Source organism: Penicillium pulvis, assembly GCF_028828015.1.
Source record: "Penicillium pulvis strain IBT 33274 chromosome Unknown contig_12_segment0_segment0, whole genome shotgun sequence".
NCBI lineage: Eukaryota > Fungi > Ascomycota > Eurotiomycetes > Eurotiales > Aspergillaceae > Penicillium > Penicillium pulvis.
In genome coordinates this window covers 4,600,999-4,617,011 of record NW_026643072.1, presented here as the reverse complement: position 1 = coordinate 4,617,011, position 16,013 = coordinate 4,600,999, and the positions used below count along the sequence as shown (strand labels likewise).

Here is a 16,013-nt window from a genome sequence, read left to right as displayed (position 1 = left end):
CTAATCTGGTATATTATTGATCACATTCAGTGTTCCCCGGTTGCGCCGGCTTGCCTCCCAAGGTTTGTCTGAACTGTGGCTGGTATTTGCACTACAACAGATAGATCCTGTATAATTTATCGATGATGTAGATAGCCAATGCCCGTCAGGTGTGCATTCAACCCTGGGCTTTATCGATGACAACTTCACTATTGTCCTTCCAAGGTTGTGACTCCGGAAATTGCCTGGAAGCAATATTTAAAGGACTCCGAAGGTTCTCTTCTGGGTTTCCTTCACTAACAAAGGTTGATGGGTTCATACATTCAAACTTCCAATTCAAAACTTTTCAATTATTGACTATATTCCAATATGAAGTCTTTCCTCTACATTCTTGCTGCCCTACTTCCGCTTGCTTCGCAAATGGCAACGGCAAGCCCCGTGGCGGATGCCGAAGGTTTTTCCCTCGAAGATAGAGGAAATGGCGGAGGTGGGGACCGCCATGATCGCCCTGACAATAATTGCAAGGTGAAGCAAAGCTATCCTTATCACAAATACCCCTGTGATTCCAGCGGCATTGTTGGAATGTCGAACGTGGGTGACAATTTTGCACCCGTCTGCAAGTACCAGTAAGATTTCTACATTGTCTTAGTATTCTCGCACTGACAAACTGTAAAGAAACTGGTACAAGAACTCAAAGGGTTGGTGGGTTAAATTTGACTTCAAGCCTCGAGGGTGCGGTAAGCTTAATCTTTGATTCAATGACACACGCTTGGACAGACCTTACGGAAGATTCGAGCTAATGAAAACACAGATGTTCACGTGGGAGATTGCAACTAGGTTGTGGGCCCCACAACTTTAGGAAAGCTCGTCCAGAAAATATTGTTCTGCTCGATATATCTTCGCCGTTCTGACTTGAGTCATCCACTCTCTCATTATTTTATCAATGGACTCTCAAGTAACAGAAAACGATATGGTGATAAGTTGAAGTGTTGGTTTCTAGTTTTTGACTGTTGATTTAGGCTTTTCAAGATAGGGATCGTGGCAGTCCAAATAAACCCGTCATTCCTTTACTTCCGCTAAATTCCGATATTGATAAGTATATAATTGAGAAATAATTTGGAGAAGAGCATGAAAAAGCAAAATAACCAGCTGGATTCAACTTTTCTTTACATGTAACAAGGTTCGTTGTAGAATATATCTTGTCACCATGCATAGGCTGCTGCATGGTTCGCGCGTAGTAATAATCACCAAGTAAAATGTTGCTTTAGAACCTTGAAGACCCAACGCAACCGGTACTCTAAGAAGTCAGATATCTGAGAAGGCAATGAATTTTCCTAGAAAGCCATTTCGAAAAAGTCCACAGGGTTGTCTGAGATGAAGAATTGGTCATAGTCAAAGTTATTCAAATTCGGCATCTCTGCTACCAACTCATCGAGAACTATTGATTCTGCCTCGTGCAAATTGCGTACTTCATCGCGCGAATGCTCCCTGCAGTACTCAAAGGAGGCATCGAAGTAGCCATCCAAAACACCGCTGAGAGTTTGGGCGTCACCTTTCTTTCTTTTTTTGTTGTAATAGAATCAACAAGCCTGCTGTTCGGAATGCCTCCCTCATAACAGCAGTATCATAAATTTCTGCAATGATTTTAAGGGTCTTTACAGCCTCATCTAATCGAGAGAGGGATTCGACACTGTCTATAGCAAGCAGTGTACTGACGATCTGGAAGGGAACATTTGCAACGTGACTCCAGGGACAATTCTGGTAAGCCAACTCTTTTGCACAGGCTAGGGACTTCATGATGAGGCATAGAATTCGATCCATGTCTGGGCCGCATACTTCGAGATGAAGTGCACGCAGTCGTCTAAACACACAAAGCATAAGATTGCACTGTGATAGAACAAATGGGGGCTCTGTATGTGAACTTTCCAGAACATTAGACAGCATTGCGGTGAGTTGGGTAGAGTCGAGTGCGTTATTTGGTTCCAGTGTCTCTGAGAGGGGAAGCAAGTTCAGCATTTCAGCTGTATAATCACCCTCTCGGAAGGTTGGCGAAGTGTAGGACGCTTCACGCAGTACTACTCTTGATCGACCCAAATCAAAGGATATCCAAGTGTTAATATATTGGGCAAATCCAACCAGCCGTCTTCGAATGTCGGGGTCAACGCTCTGTGGCCGTCGAAGTAGAAGTTTCCCGGATGGAGACTCTAAATGGAACCCTGATGCCTCTATTAGGTGTAATAATGAGCAACTAGCCATCCAGGCAGTGTGTGGAGAGCTTGTCAGTCGCAGGTAGGCTAGTCTGAGGGCCCATCCTGAAATTATAGTCAATGATGGTAAGCCGGACATCGAGAATTGTTCAAGGGTTGATCGAGCGGATTCAACTAGATGCAATTCTGCGGCAATAGCTTTTCTCCGGGAGAAGAGGTAACCCATTGCCGCCACTCCACATAGAATCGCATCGTAAGGCTCCAATTTTGACTCTCGAGACCACCTCGAATCCAGACCTGCGAAGAAAGTCGTACGGTCGATGAAACCGTAGTACGGGTCTACCTTATCGAAGTAAATTCTTGCGAGGCTCGTTATCTCCCCATGGGATACAATATCCAGAATGGACAGAGGAACAAAGTTCCCTGGCAACTGACGAGCACCGACATTCCAGGCAAAGACTTTGGGCTCGGGCGCATTGGCTGGGTCGATTTGGAGCCCCAGACCCCGCACGAAAGCTGCTCCGGAGTTCGACTCCAGGGAATGTGATTGTAACTCCTTTGGGGAAAGACCTAGGGATTGCCTGCGCTGTAACGTAGGGTTCAAAGCAATCTCTTTCCCCTGGTCTTTGTTGGGCTCGGTCCGTGTTTGGGGTGGTGATAGCGGGTTCTTGTTCCTTTTTTTGCGACCGGTGATATCGTAAAAGCACTCGTATTCGAAGTCACTGCAAGTTTCGCAAGGCTGTCGACCATCACATTTCTTCTTTCGATCTCTGCATGGCTCGCATGCTACCTTGGATCGGCGGGAGCGTTTTAAGGGGTTGGACATCGCGGGGATCTTCCCCAGGAACTGCGGCGTCGCTCGATAAGCTCACTGCCAGTTTGACGTTGAGGTCACGTGCCAGATAATCTTTCAGTGTCTTAATTAATCTTTGATCGCACACTTACTCCTTCTGGATGCCAGCAAAAGCAGAATAGCAAGACGACTGCGGCCAATAAGAAGGAAATGAGAGTGTAAATCAGCTTAAGAGAATATGAGGGCAGGTGACTTGTGAAACGACCTTCGTCAGGTCAGGTGGTCATGTAAACCAAATCGCAGTCACAATGTATCAGTCGAATGCTTCCAATGCCGAAGCTGAAAATTGCATGAATCATCTTTTGTCATCGGACACCTCATATCAAGTCTAGAACTCATAAAAATCGCCAGTACAGGAGCGAAGGAGACCCTGGAGAGAGATCTACAGTAACAAAAGTCAAAAATCGCCCCAGAGCATTGTAAGGACCGCTGATGTCACTGCGATTCCGTCTTGTTTATTGTCCTCCGATTTATCCCAGTGTCTTTAATTTAACGTTCTCGGTCTTGTCCCTTTACAGTCGGCTTCATCGCTACGTCACAACTGAATTCTCCCGTTTCAAAGGGGGCGGAGGTCGGAGGATAACTTGTCTCCGACCTGTCTAATAGACGCGCCATGGTGAGTGAGATCGCCTTAGCCCCGAAGAAAGTTTGATCCTGGCCTAGAGTCTTCTACTCGATCTGCCCAGTATCACCATCTACGCAATATATTCTTTAACGATCAAACTTCTCAATGGCGAAAATCACTTACTCGATGAGGTCACTTAATGTCTATTTCTATATGCCTGGCGACGGTCATGATTTTTTTATGTGAAGGAGATCTTCGCTGGTTACATGTAGAATATGTACACTGAAACGTATGAGAAGGTAAATTTGGCCAATAACGGACGCGTGGCATTCTCCCTTGTCGGACGGACAAGAATTCCATTACTGGAGATTGATCAGAGTCGAGCTATACCTCCAGGCTGCGGTACGCCCGGGTGTGAGCTCTTTCCGAGGTCATATGCAGTTTAGACATGAGCCTATTAGATGTCAGTTTCCTGGCATGAACTGACGAGATCTTAGGAGCGATCATCCCCACATGCCCCCACGCGATGTTTTCCCCCAAGCCGCGTCCAGGGGCACAGCGATAAATACTTGGTGTCTTCGATGCCCTGATTAACCAACATAGAACCCTGCTACTTTACAAGGTCGTTTTACTTCCCACCTACAACTGATATATTTTGATTGCCAATATTGCATCCCAGCGATGGTCTTCCAAAGTGCTGGATTGATCTTTCTCCTTCTCCCATTTGGCCTGGGCTCGTCATTCTTAGAGCGGTCTCACACCTCCTGTGACACCTCGACACTCAACACTACCTCTGGTGTCTATTATGCGAAAGAGAACCAGACAATCTTTCACGTTGCCGACGCTGTGAAGCGGGGAGCCTGCGATATCGCGCGGTATAACCGCATGGCGGACGCGATATTCCCTCTGACGACCAATGAGGAAATCCTGATCCCACCCCAGGTGTGCAAACCGGATAACTCCACCTGTTTGATTGTGGCAAAGCCGAATGCCACTTACGCGGACTGCATAGTTGGTGGCCCCCATACCTACACTACCCTAGCGGGTGATACAATGGCCTACATTGCACTCAAGCTCAATCTTACCGTCGACGCTCTGTTAAGCACTGCCTGGGTTCCGAATATGGGATCTTCCACTGATCCGGTGGAAACGGGACAGAGCATAAAGCTACCTCAGTGCAGTCCCAGTCAGTGCACTGTCCGGCCCGGAGAATTCATCTATGGCACCTACAAAGACCTGGCTGTCAAACTGGGCACCACACCAGGCCAACTGATGGCGTTCAATCCGACCTATAATCACACGGTTGCTCCTCAGGGCAAAGGACCTGTCTTGTCGATGGTAAGCGACTGTGTGCTTTTATCGAATAATATCTCGGTTATTTCCTGAATGTACTTGTCTTTGCGGGTAGCGCATACAGTTCAAGAAATAAAGCGTTGGTGTTTCGCTGTGTTATTGCTCTCTGATGAAATTGGTGACGGTGAGCATAACAAGTTGGACTCGAGGGTAGCCGTCCACTTTGTTAGGCTCCGTACACTGTTCATCTACCCTAAAGCTAGCCATCTTGCCTTCTCTGGGAGTATAATGTTCTTGAGATAGAACCTGCTCCATTACAGATCGTGCTAGAGATCTCTGGTGTTCAGGTCAGCCCTGGGGGCCGTAAATAAGCTTCTTCCATCCTCTAGATTATTCTTTCTTGCTCATGTTTCTGCTAGAACGCATATGCGATTGCTCCTATCGACTTTTTTCTTCTCTGGTACACACATGACCACATACAGAGCTTCATACTAGCAGATCTTCAAATCAGCTTTTCACTCTATGTACCCATACTTAGCAAATATACTATAATTTGATGTTGCATTTTATACTTACGGTCTACAGACCTTACTTTTCACATATAACAGAATCAAAAACCCTTTGAGGATGGTCAAAACTGCGGTTATATTTTTACCAGGGTCATAGCCCTCCGCGTAAATCTCACGCTTCCATGAGGCACAATACTACCTTCAGGTACGATGAAGGTGCTCTGACTTGACGCTCCAAACCCCCACGCCCCACCCACATCGGAACTTAAATAATCTCCGATATCAGGGACTCAAAGTCCTTACAGTCATTTGGGTCCATAGGCTGCAGGGGGCGGATAATTCCACGTCACTGTCACCGTGGTCCCGTCCTCGCCGCTGAACTATACTCTCCGCACCATTGCGCTAACAGATAGGGTGGTGTTATTCCTCTTTGAAACGAGCTTATTGCATAACCCATCAAGGTCTAGAGGACCAACGGAGAGACAAATCTGGAAAGCCGACAGTCCGGTTCCTGTTTCCGGGTATTATTTTATCACTCCACGATCCCCACAATCTGTGCGGGGAATGCCTAGGTAGTCCCATGCGCGGATTTTCCGGGATATTTGATCAGACATATAAACACATATAGAGCAGACAAAAGAATATTTTTGAATGGTTGTATCTGCATAGACGTCGTTTTTCTCCGGCTTTCATCGTCGTTATCATGGTCCAGCTGATTGGCTTCGCCTTGCTAGGGCTCTATACTCTCGCTCTCTGCGAACTAAACCCTCCATACTATGCCGATTTGACGTGGCAGCCGGCTCGCACACTGTCTAACTGGTCAAATCTCACCGTTCAAACCCGCACGGGATCTTTTGTTGGCATGTTGAATGACACGTACCCCAATGTCCGGCAGTTCCTACGTGTTCCTTTTGCCCAGGTGAGAACAAGCGTCAAATTCTGTTCCAAAACGTCATCAATTTTTAACAGCTCTCATTCAATCTTCGCTAGCCTCCTGTTGGTGATCTCCGGTGGCTCCCCCCTCATCGGTTGCCCGACTCCTCGAAAAAAATCGATTCGACCAGATACGGCCCGGGTAGGTGACCCGACTTCCGAATATTCTATGTGCCGTACTTGCGGATATAACTAGTGCTGATATTCATTTTTTTTGTATCAGCATGTCCGCAATACGTTGCCTCAAGCGATGGCATGTGGTCCGAGTACGAGCCAACAAGTCTCTTGCTCAATGTAGGCGAAGCCGATAATCAGGGTTCAACAGCCTGGTCTTCAGCTGAGGACTGTCTGTCGCTGGCCATCTGGACCCCATCCAACGCCAATAAATCCTCGAAACTTCCCGTTGCACTATTCGTCACTGGCGGTGGCGGAGTTACTGGTGGCATCGAGGTTCCGTCCCAGCTTCCGTCGCATTGGGTATCCCGCTCTCAGGAGCACATTGTGGTCACAATCAACTATAGGTTGAATATCTTCGGAAGTGAGAGCTAATGGCGTCTTCTCACACCTTTGCGTGATTGTTTCCTGACGTCCTCCATTTCCAGATCCCAAGTCGAAAGCCCTCAAGGAGAGCTCACTAACCCTGTTGGATGTTCGCGCTGCTGTGGAATGGGTATCGGAGAATATCGAGGCTTTTGGGGGTGATCCCGAAAACATTATGGTGAGTGGTATCTTTCTCTGCTTTGGAATCCCGTAATTCTCAAATAATCTGACATTCGCATTCCCGCGTTAGCTATGGGGCCAATCTCAAGGTGCCGCGTTGACCCACTTATACACCCTCGCTTTCCCAAACAACCCGCTCGCTGCCAAGTTCGGCATCATATCCCAGCCGCCTACAGTGACCATCAACATGACTGAGACAGATGACGTCTATGAAGACTTTCATATTGTGGCCCAAGGACTTGGCTGTAACTACGGGGACGACGCGGATGCAGAGGTTGAGTGTATGCGCCAGATTTCTTGGGTCCAAATCGAGGAGTACATAAATCGGTATAATGGCACTACTTCGTTGGCATTCACTAACTATATCCGTTCGTCAGCCCTTCATGAAGATCTTGATAGTGTTGTTTCACTGACTCTCTACGATAGCGGATGAGAAATACATATTTTCAAACGAGACTGCGCGATATCTTGCCGGCAAGGTAGCCCGAGGACCCGCTATCCGGTCGGACGCATCTAGGGAGCAGGCCAACGCAGATGAATCTGTCACTATGGAGGTTGAGGGCGAATGGATTTGCACTGCTTATGAAGATTCAATATTGCGTGCTTCCTTGGGGCTAGAGACATATCGATACTTGTGGGCGGGGAACTTTTCCAATATTAGTCCAGTGTCTTACCTTGGAGCCTTCCATTGGTCCGACCTCTTGATGATCTTTGGTACCTACATGACGGATGCCGGTGATATTTCGGAGCTAGAAGTCATGACTTCTGAAACGATGCAGGACTACATTCTGGCTTTTCTCAAAGATTCATCAACGGTTAGTTCCGCGGTAGGGTGGCCGGCTTTTCATGCTGGTGCACCACATGGCGGGCTTGTCTTGGAATTCGGCAATCAAACCACTGTGAAGAACATCACGGGCGAATTTCTCGAGGCCGGCTGTTGGAATTCATCCATAGCCTTTCCAATTTATGAGCCTAGGAAAAGATCAGCAAGGTCATGGTCGGCATAGGTCCGGGGTGTATGCTGCCTTGCTTTTGATGTCTCACAGCTCTCTCAAGCTACCATGCGCAACATTCCTTACAAGACGCAGCTTCTCTCAACTTATCTGTGTCGATAGACGGACATTTTTGCTGTCGTTGATTCGGGAGCTCGAATCTGATTATCTTTCCTTTCCACCGAGTTCTGCAGGGTGCACGAGACAAAGCAGGGCTATCTAGTCTCGCACTACAGTGATAGCAAACAATTGAAGCTATAATGCACCGATTTAGTAAATTCGACACATTTATTGCGATTTCGACTTTAATAACGCCAAGAGCTGGATATCTTTAGTTTATACATGGTTTTGAAGATTAATTAAAATATTTAAACATGTCTTCCGGCATCGTGCGCACCATCATCCGACAACACCGAGATCTCAATCTGTTTAGTGATTCCCGTGGCCCCTTCATGAACCTGCGTGGGGGAATCAGGGCGGCCAATCGTCGTGCTAGTTTGGGTGCTTTGATCCAAGATTCGCTCAACGCTGTCGTTTTTCGTATTGTGGGACTTGAATCTGCGCACCCCTTGCGACTGGCGTGACTTGTTCGGACCGGTCTGGCGACTAAGCTCATAGGATCGAGAGAAGCCACCGCTGGAGATCTTTCGCACGGATGAAATGATCAGGGGGCGGATGCAGGGAATGGAGGACGTGATGATGATGATGGCGTTTTCAACATATGCCCAGCGAATCAGCTCAAGTCCTCCAGTCGCTCCCAGGTTCGTGATGCTGGGTACTTGGTCGAGCTTTGTTGTTTTGATGATAGAAGCAATCATGGCCCTAAATCCGTCAGATCTCGTTACTCATCAGGAGAAGGATGACTTACACAATTCCTAGACTGAGCAACACGATTAAACTAATCTTAATGCGCAGTTTGAGGTTGAGGTTCCAGAATACCACGGTCGGGAAAAGGGCGAGGAATAGGTCCGTTGCGGAGTTGAAGGCTTGGAGCGGGGTCAGCGCACTATGCAATCTCTGGTTGTCGCAGCCCAGGTGAACTTACTGTTCGAAAAATAGGCAAAGTTGATCACCGCGACTAAATCGCCGCAGGTTGTTTTGACGGTGGGGTCCCATAGTATGTTGACATTGCGACAGATACTAAGGGGTAACACGGCCGAGGCAATATTTCCCGCCAACTGAATGGCCAGCACCGTCCATAGCGCGATCTGATAGTGTTTATTGGTGCCTAGGATGCCCAAGAGATAGATGATAAAGGCTGAGCGGGCAATCGTAGTACTCAAGGTGACAATCGGGACTTGAATGGCGATATATTTCAAGACCAGGGAGGTATCGTGCGTGAAAGGATCACCTAGCTTTGCACCAAAGCCATGATCAACCGATAGTGTCAAAAAGACACATGCGACGATCGCAAGGATCTGCAGGAGAAAACCGTTAGCGGAGCAAGCAGGATGGACACTAGGGGATGCCAAACCTCAGCAATGATCATCAGCACATCATCTACGTTGAACCGTTTGATCTTGAATTTGGCAAAGATCCTTAAAATAACGATCACCGCGGCGATGCAAACAGCGGCCCAGACCCCCTTCTCTAGAGCTGGGCCCCCATCGTTCGATTGTGACATTGGTAGGACTTGGTGGTCAATACCCAAGGGGATTTTAGTCGATCATGGTCCAAAAATCTCGCGTCTTCAAGTATTAAAGAGAAAACCCGTGCTTCCAATAAACTTTTCGGGGTAAGGAGCTGAAAGTTGGTATCGGGGCGAATTCCGGAAAAGAGCATGAACAACTGCCTTTCCATGGTTTCCTTGCCCTGATCTACCCATGAGCCATAGTACCCGGAGAGCAAAAGCCACCGCATTTGGGCGATGGGTCTGGATTGCAGCCAATGGGGATCAAGGACTGATCTCGGTCCAGAGAGGGTGAGTGGAGCATATCCGGCAGAAGCAAGACGATTGGTTGGTCAATATCCACTTCAATCCACTTCACGGGCCTAATTTCCATTCTATTACCAATTTGAGACACTTGATCGATCGAAGGCTAGCGGGCCCTGAATTTGCGGCAAACGTGCACTATTTAGCGTCCGCCACAGTTCGTTCAGATCCACGGGGATTCCAAATCTGGGCGTAAAATTCTGATCGCTGCATACTTCCAGTCTGTGACATCCACCGGCCTCGGTTCATGGTTGCCTCATGTGCCGGGCAGCACGCCGCATTTGAATGAGTCGCCTAATAGTCTGGTACCATGGAAATCATAATATATTAAAGATGCAACTCCATCCAAGGTTCCCACTCGGTTTTACTCCGGTGAATTCCCTCATATCCACAAAAGTGTTCACCTAGAATAAGATACTATTGAAATACTAGACGCACTTGGGAATACCTCCGAACTGTCCATGTATAGAAGAGCGAGGGGGCAAATTTAGGACCTTCGAAGAATGTGGCCTCTTTTGCGCCCATAAATTAGATTTGATCGTCCACAAACTTGCTGATCTTCGCGCTTTTTTTTTTTCTTTTTCTTCCCAACCCCACATCATGAAGTGGTTACCCCTCGTGGCTCTAGCCTCCACGGCGATCGCTGCTGAGTCTCAGTGTCGCTGCTTGCCTGGAGATGACTGCTGGCCCTCCTCGTCGGACTGGTCATCCCTGAATCAAACCGTCGGAGGTCGTCTGGTTGCAACCGTCCCAATTGGGAGTCCTTGCCATGCACCCACCTACGATGCTGCCGCATGTGCTACCCTGCAGGCCAACTGGACTCTCCCGGAAACTCAGTATGTGATTATATGAGGCTAAAGAAATCAAGATGCTAACATTTGATCAGCCTGGACTCTTCCTCGTCGGTGATGCAAACATACTTCGCCAATCAGAGCTGTGACGCGTTCACTGCCAAGGACCGTCCTTGTTTGCTGGGCAATTACGTCAATTATGCGGTCAACGTGTCCACAAGCGAGGATGTTGTGTCGGCAATTCAGTTCGCCCAGAACAACAGCATTCGCTTCGTGGTTCGTAACACCGGACATGAGTAAGTCAGAGACGAGCACGAAGCATGGTATCTTTTATCAAGGCCGCAGCTGACCATTTATAGTTACATGGGCCGTTCCACCGGCGCCGGTGCTCTCTCTGTCTGGACACACCACTTGAACACTATTGACTACCAAGACTGGTCTGATTCGACTTATCAGGGACCCGCTTTTAAAGTCGGAGCTGGAGTTCTCGGATACCAGATCCTCGAGGCTGCCACCGCGAGAGGTCTGGTCGTCGTGAGTGGTGAATGTCCTACCGTAGGATTGGCGGGTGGCTACACCCAGGGTGGTGGTCACTCTGCTCTAAGCACTGCCTTTGGTCTGGGCGCTGATCAGACCCTGGAATTTGAGGTCGTTACCGCTGCTGGAAGACAAGTCACTGCCTCTCGCTCGGAAAACGCCGATCTCTTCTGGGCTTTGAGTGGCGGTGGTGCTGGCAACTACGGCGTGGTAATGTCCATGACCGTCAAGGCTCATCCAGGTGCTATTATTGGCGGTGCTGCTCTGGAGTTTACTGCAGCTGGCATCACATCTGAGGTTTTCTTGAAGGCGGTCTCGCTTTTCCACCATCTCCTTCCTCAGATGATTGACAGTGGCGCCTCGGTGATCTACGAGATGACTTCCACCTTCTTCGCCATCAGCCCCCTGACAGCTTATAATCAGACCTCTGACGATGTCAAAACTATCCTTCAACCATTCATCTCGGGTCTTGCCCAGCTGAACATTACCGCCCAGGTGGCCTATACTCAGTATGACACATACTACGACCACTACAACAAGTACATGGGTCCTTTGCCCTATGGCAATCTGGCTGTGTCATCCTACCAGTATGGCGGTCGCCTGATCCCCCGGACTGTGCTGGAGCACAACTCGTCCAGTCTGGCAACGGTGCTCGGCAACTTGACTGCCCATGGTGTGATCGCTGTGGGTGTTGGCATGGACGTCTCCAACCCCGGAAACGTCTCCAACGCCGTCTTTCCCGCGTTGCGAAACGCCGCTGTGACGATGCAAATCGGTACTGCGTGGAATGAGACGGCGCCATGGTCGAAGATGGTAGCCGACCAATTCAAGATCACCAACGAATACGTTCCCCAGTTAGAAGCCGTCACTCCCGATAGTGGTTGCTACCAGAATGAGGGCAACTTCCGCCAGCTGAACTGGAAGGAAACCTTCTTCGGCAAAAACTACAGCCCCCTTCTTTCGATCAAGCGCAAGTGGGATCCCACCTCTTTCTTCTACGTACTCAAGGGCGTGGGAAGTGATTCTTGGGATGTCTCAAGTTCTGGTCGGATGTGTCGTGTTTGAATAGATGTGAAGATTGGGCGGAGATGTAGATAGACTGCGGAGGGGTCAGAAGTGTTGTATATCTTCAGTATATAAATACCCAGCACGGATAGGATGACGGCTTGTGCATATGTATAATGATACCTTGTTCCGGGGCTCAATAGAAAGAATCATACCCTCTTGCTAGGTACCTTCTTGTACCTAAAATTTGAAATTCCAGAGTTTCTCAGGTTCGCAATTGAAATTCTTACTCCATCAAGTAAAGCTTGGCATGAGTCCAGAGTCCAGAGTGTTAACCAAGACGGGCAAGTGGGGCGCTAAGATTACCCTTGACGCGTAACACAAGCACTGTGCACTATAACCTTGGCAACTCTAAGGTAGTGAGATTTTGAACACTTCTTGGGAATATCACGTGTGGACTTCTCATTCTTAGCCTGACCTAGGAAAAGATATTCATTCTTCTTTCAGGCCATTGATGGGCTTTGAGAAGAGGGGAGAAGGAGGGGGCCAAACAAGAAACGAAAAAGCCAAACGCGGCAGATGAATACAATTAAATCAGATTAGATGCCGGGATTTGGACTCGGGTGATATGGACCCACGGATTCAGAAGCCGACTTATCCTTTCCGACCGCAAGAAAAATCTAATCAATCAGATGATTGTCAAGGGGTGCTAGTCGTGGGAATATCGTAAGACGAAAACCAAAGCAGGATGCGTGACCCTTTCCTATTTTAAATCAACTGACATTGGACCTTGCAGTACCAACCTTCTTTGCCCACAATGCCTTGTATCAAGGCCCCATTTGGTTTGCATGAATTAAGAGCCACGCAACTTTGGATCATGAGAATTCTCAAAGCTATCACACACATCGACTTGTCTCCTAGACTTTTCATTAAAAATACTGCGACCTCGGAGTCAAGTTACCATGCCGGATGTCAGACGGGACACGCCACCTGGCCTAGATCAGTCTAGCTTGAGTGATAACTGATCCGTCGCTTGGATTAACCCCAAACGTTCTCGGAATCTGTCGGCACTGTCAAATCTGTTTCTTAGCCTAATGTGGTAGCGCAGAGACGAAATTTTTCCTTTTTCTTAAGGGTTCGAGCCACAGCGGGGCTGATTGATAGGCAAGCAGGATCCACTCAGGATGGAAGAAAAATCGATTCCATCAGCTGTGCCTGTGCCGAAGTTCATAGAGCGCCCTAGATCTCCTTTCTCTTGGTTCGGGAATAAGCGCGACAGAAGATAATTCCGCCGATAACCTAGCAATAGATAGACGTTCAGCCACATTTAAATAACACTCGGCCCTCTACACCTTGAGGAAAGGGGGGTTTTTTTCTGGGTCTCTTTTCCCATTTCAAAGCCATTTTTTCAATTGACACCGGACTCTTTGCACGGACATCATGGGCTCGGTGGTCGACCGACTAAAGGGCCGCAAGGCGACTCACACCGTTGATGATCTTCGTCCCGTTGACGAGACTGATGCCCAACTTCCTCACTCTAGTAGCTTGGAAGCATCCAACCAAAAGGATGAGTCCAATGCCGATGCGGTCACCAAAGAAGCCCAGGTGGGTGTTCAGAAGGCGGAGGCAGCTGCTCTCATGTGGAGCAAGAAAGCAGTCTACATGATTTACGCATGGTGAGTGAAGCTACAGTGCGATATCGGGAACTTTTTTCAAAGAATATCGTGCTGATATACCCTGACCAGGATCTGGATTTGTTACTTCATGCTATCGCTCCATGAGTATATCGGGAGCAATGTCCTTTACTACGCTTATTCCAAGTTTGACTCGGCTCCGCAAGTTACCACGGCCTTCATCTTGGCCAATATCATTGGTGGTGTACTTAAACTCCCCATTGGCAAACTTCTTGGGCTCTGGGGACGTGCCGAAGGTCTCATGGTCTTCCTGGTGGTTTACCTCGTGGGTATGATACTGCTGGCCTCTTGCAAAGGCCCCAAGTCTTTTGCTGCTGGGTATGTATTCTACTGGGTCGGATTTGACGCCATTTATCTGATCCTGGAGATCTTCATTGCCGATACGTCCGGCATGCGAAATCGAGCCTTTGCGTTCGGATTCTCCACTACTCCTTACATTTGCACTGCCTTTACGGGTCCGCTAGCCGCGGCCTCCTTCCTAAAAATTGGGGGTTGGAGGTGGGCCTATGGTGCCTTCTGCCTCATCCAACCCGTCGTCTTTACGCCATTGATAATCACCTTCAAATACTATGAAAATAAGGCAAGAAGGGCAGGTATACTCACCCGGCAGCCCAGCGGTCGGACTATCCTACAATCTATCATTCACTACATCCATGAGTTTGACGGTAAGACAGTCTCTCCGGTCACTTATATGGGCATGTCGGACTAACAGAACAATAAGTCATCGGTGCTCTGATTTTGATGGCCGCTTTCATTCTCTTCCTCCTTCCCTTCAGCCTGGCAACCTATGGGCGGACACAATACCGCGACGCGTCCTTCATTGCTGAAGTGGTGGTTGGGTTTTGTTTATTCTTCGTTTTTGCAGCTTGGGAAAAGTGGTTCGCCCGCACTCATTTCATTCCCTACCAGCTCCTGCGCGACCGCACCGTTCTAGGGGCATGCTTCGTAGCTGCAATTCTCTACTTCGGTTTCTACTGCTGGGATAGTTATTTCTACTACTTCGTGATGGTGGTCTACAACCTAGACGTGAAGCTCACTGGCTATATGACCTCCATCTATACCATTGGGTCTTGCTTCTGGTCGCCGATCTTCGGTCTTTGGATTCGTGGAGTGAAGGAGTTTAAATACTCCTGTCTTTTCTTTGCTGTTCCTCTCATGCTGTTGGGAGCTGGCCTAATGATTCATTTTCGAGGACAGGACTCCGACATCGGCTATGTGATCATGTGTCAAATTTTCATTGCATTCTCCGGTGCTATGCTTGTGATTGGAGAGCAGATGGCTGGAATGTGTGCATCGGATCGTGATAATATTCCAATCATTCTTTCAATGATTGGTCTATTCTCCAGTGTTGGGGGTGCTATTGGAGATGCCGTCGCGGCTGCGATTTACACAAACACTTTTCCCCAAGGACTGCGCAAAGCCCTCCCCGCAAGTGCTCAATCAGAATGGCAATCTATTTACCTCGGCGGATATTCAGCACAGCTAGGGTACACCCCAGGAACTGAAGTGCGTGATGCTATCAATTATGCCTGGGGATACACACAAAAGTACGAGGCAGTCGCAGCTACCTGCCTGGTCATTCTTCTGATTCCATCAATCCTGATGTGGAGACATTACCGCGTGGACAAGAAGCAGAACAAGGGTGTGACTCTTTAACCGTAGATAGTGCCATTTGCTGTGCTGACAGTGCTGGTCAGCACGATACAAAGATCAGAAAGCTTACTAGGAGTGAAACAGTCTGTCTGATCATTTCTAGATGCTGCTTGTCGTAGATCAAAGTCACCACAAATCAATAGGAGCAGCGAGAATGGGGACTGCAGTATGCTTCTGCAGCTCTTGCGAATAGAGGGGATGTTCGTCAATGTACTCTATAATAATCAGGGTCTATAATAATCAGGGCTTGAATCTGGTATACTTAAACCTTCTCATGATCAATTCAGTAGCATTTACACTGAGAGCTTCATGACCCAAAGTTTGATCATCAATTGACAAGAATTCAATC

At 48.2% G+C, this 16,013-nt stretch overlaps 7 protein-coding genes across 7 annotated transcripts; 5 read left to right on the top strand and 2 right to left on the bottom strand.

Annotated features, from left to right (window-relative positions):
- Positions 1-348: 348 nt before the first annotated feature.
- N7503_002965 (uncharacterized protein) lies at positions 349-609 on the top strand (the record flags this gene model as incomplete). Its single annotated transcript, XM_057062512.1, has 1 exon — positions 349-609. The coding sequence occupies one exon, from the start codon at positions 349-351 to the stop codon at positions 607-609; it is 261 nt and encodes an 86-aa protein (XP_056926474.1).
- Positions 610-1,527: 918 nt separating this feature from the next.
- On the bottom strand, positions 1,528-3,012 carry N7503_002964 (putative C6 transcription factor; the record flags this gene model as incomplete). The annotated part of the gene is made up of 1 exon (XM_057062511.1): positions 1,528-3,012. One exon carries the CDS (start codon positions 3,010-3,012, stop codon positions 1,528-1,530), a length of 1,485 nt encoding a protein of 494 aa, XP_056926473.1.
- Positions 3,013-4,285: 1,273 nt separating this feature from the next.
- Positions 4,286-4,990, top strand: N7503_002963 (uncharacterized protein; the record flags this gene model as incomplete). Its single annotated transcript, XM_057062510.1, has 1 exon — positions 4,286-4,990. The coding sequence occupies one exon, from the start codon at positions 4,286-4,288 to the stop codon at positions 4,988-4,990; it is 705 nt and encodes a 234-aa protein (XP_056926472.1).
- A 1,119-nt stretch (positions 4,991-6,109) lies between these two features.
- On the top strand, positions 6,110-8,066 carry N7503_002962 (uncharacterized protein; the record flags this gene model as incomplete). The annotated part of the gene is made up of 6 exons (XM_057062509.1): positions 6,110-6,325; positions 6,397-6,481; positions 6,563-6,877; positions 6,942-7,057; positions 7,130-7,427; positions 7,486-8,066. The coding sequence occupies 6 exons, from the start codon at positions 6,110-6,112 to the stop codon at positions 8,064-8,066; spliced, it is 1,611 nt and encodes a 536-aa protein (XP_056926471.1).
- Positions 8,067-8,419: 353 nt separating this feature from the next.
- On the bottom strand, positions 8,420-9,675 carry N7503_002961 (uncharacterized protein; the record flags this gene model as incomplete). The annotated part of the gene is made up of 4 exons (XM_057062508.1): positions 8,420-8,873; positions 8,920-9,037; positions 9,097-9,469; positions 9,526-9,675. The coding sequence occupies 4 exons, from the start codon at positions 9,673-9,675 to the stop codon at positions 8,420-8,422; spliced, it is 1,095 nt and encodes a 364-aa protein (XP_056926470.1).
- A 909-nt stretch (positions 9,676-10,584) lies between these two features.
- On the top strand, positions 10,585-12,377 carry N7503_002960 (putative isoamyl alcohol oxidase; the record flags this gene model as incomplete). The annotated part of the gene is made up of 3 exons (XM_057062507.1): positions 10,585-10,820; positions 10,871-11,071; positions 11,135-12,377. The coding sequence occupies 3 exons, from the start codon at positions 10,585-10,587 to the stop codon at positions 12,375-12,377; spliced, it is 1,680 nt and encodes a 559-aa protein (XP_056926469.1).
- Positions 12,378-13,696: 1,319 nt separating this feature from the next.
- On the top strand, positions 13,697-15,667 carry N7503_002959 (uncharacterized protein; the record flags this gene model as incomplete). Its single annotated transcript, XM_057062506.1, has 3 exons — positions 13,697-13,993; positions 14,063-14,676; positions 14,733-15,667. The coding sequence occupies exons 1-3, from the start codon at positions 13,758-13,760 to the stop codon at positions 15,665-15,667; spliced, it is 1,785 nt and encodes a 594-aa protein (XP_056926468.1). The 5' UTR covers positions 13,697-13,757.
- Between the last annotated feature and the right edge of the window lie 346 nt (positions 15,668-16,013).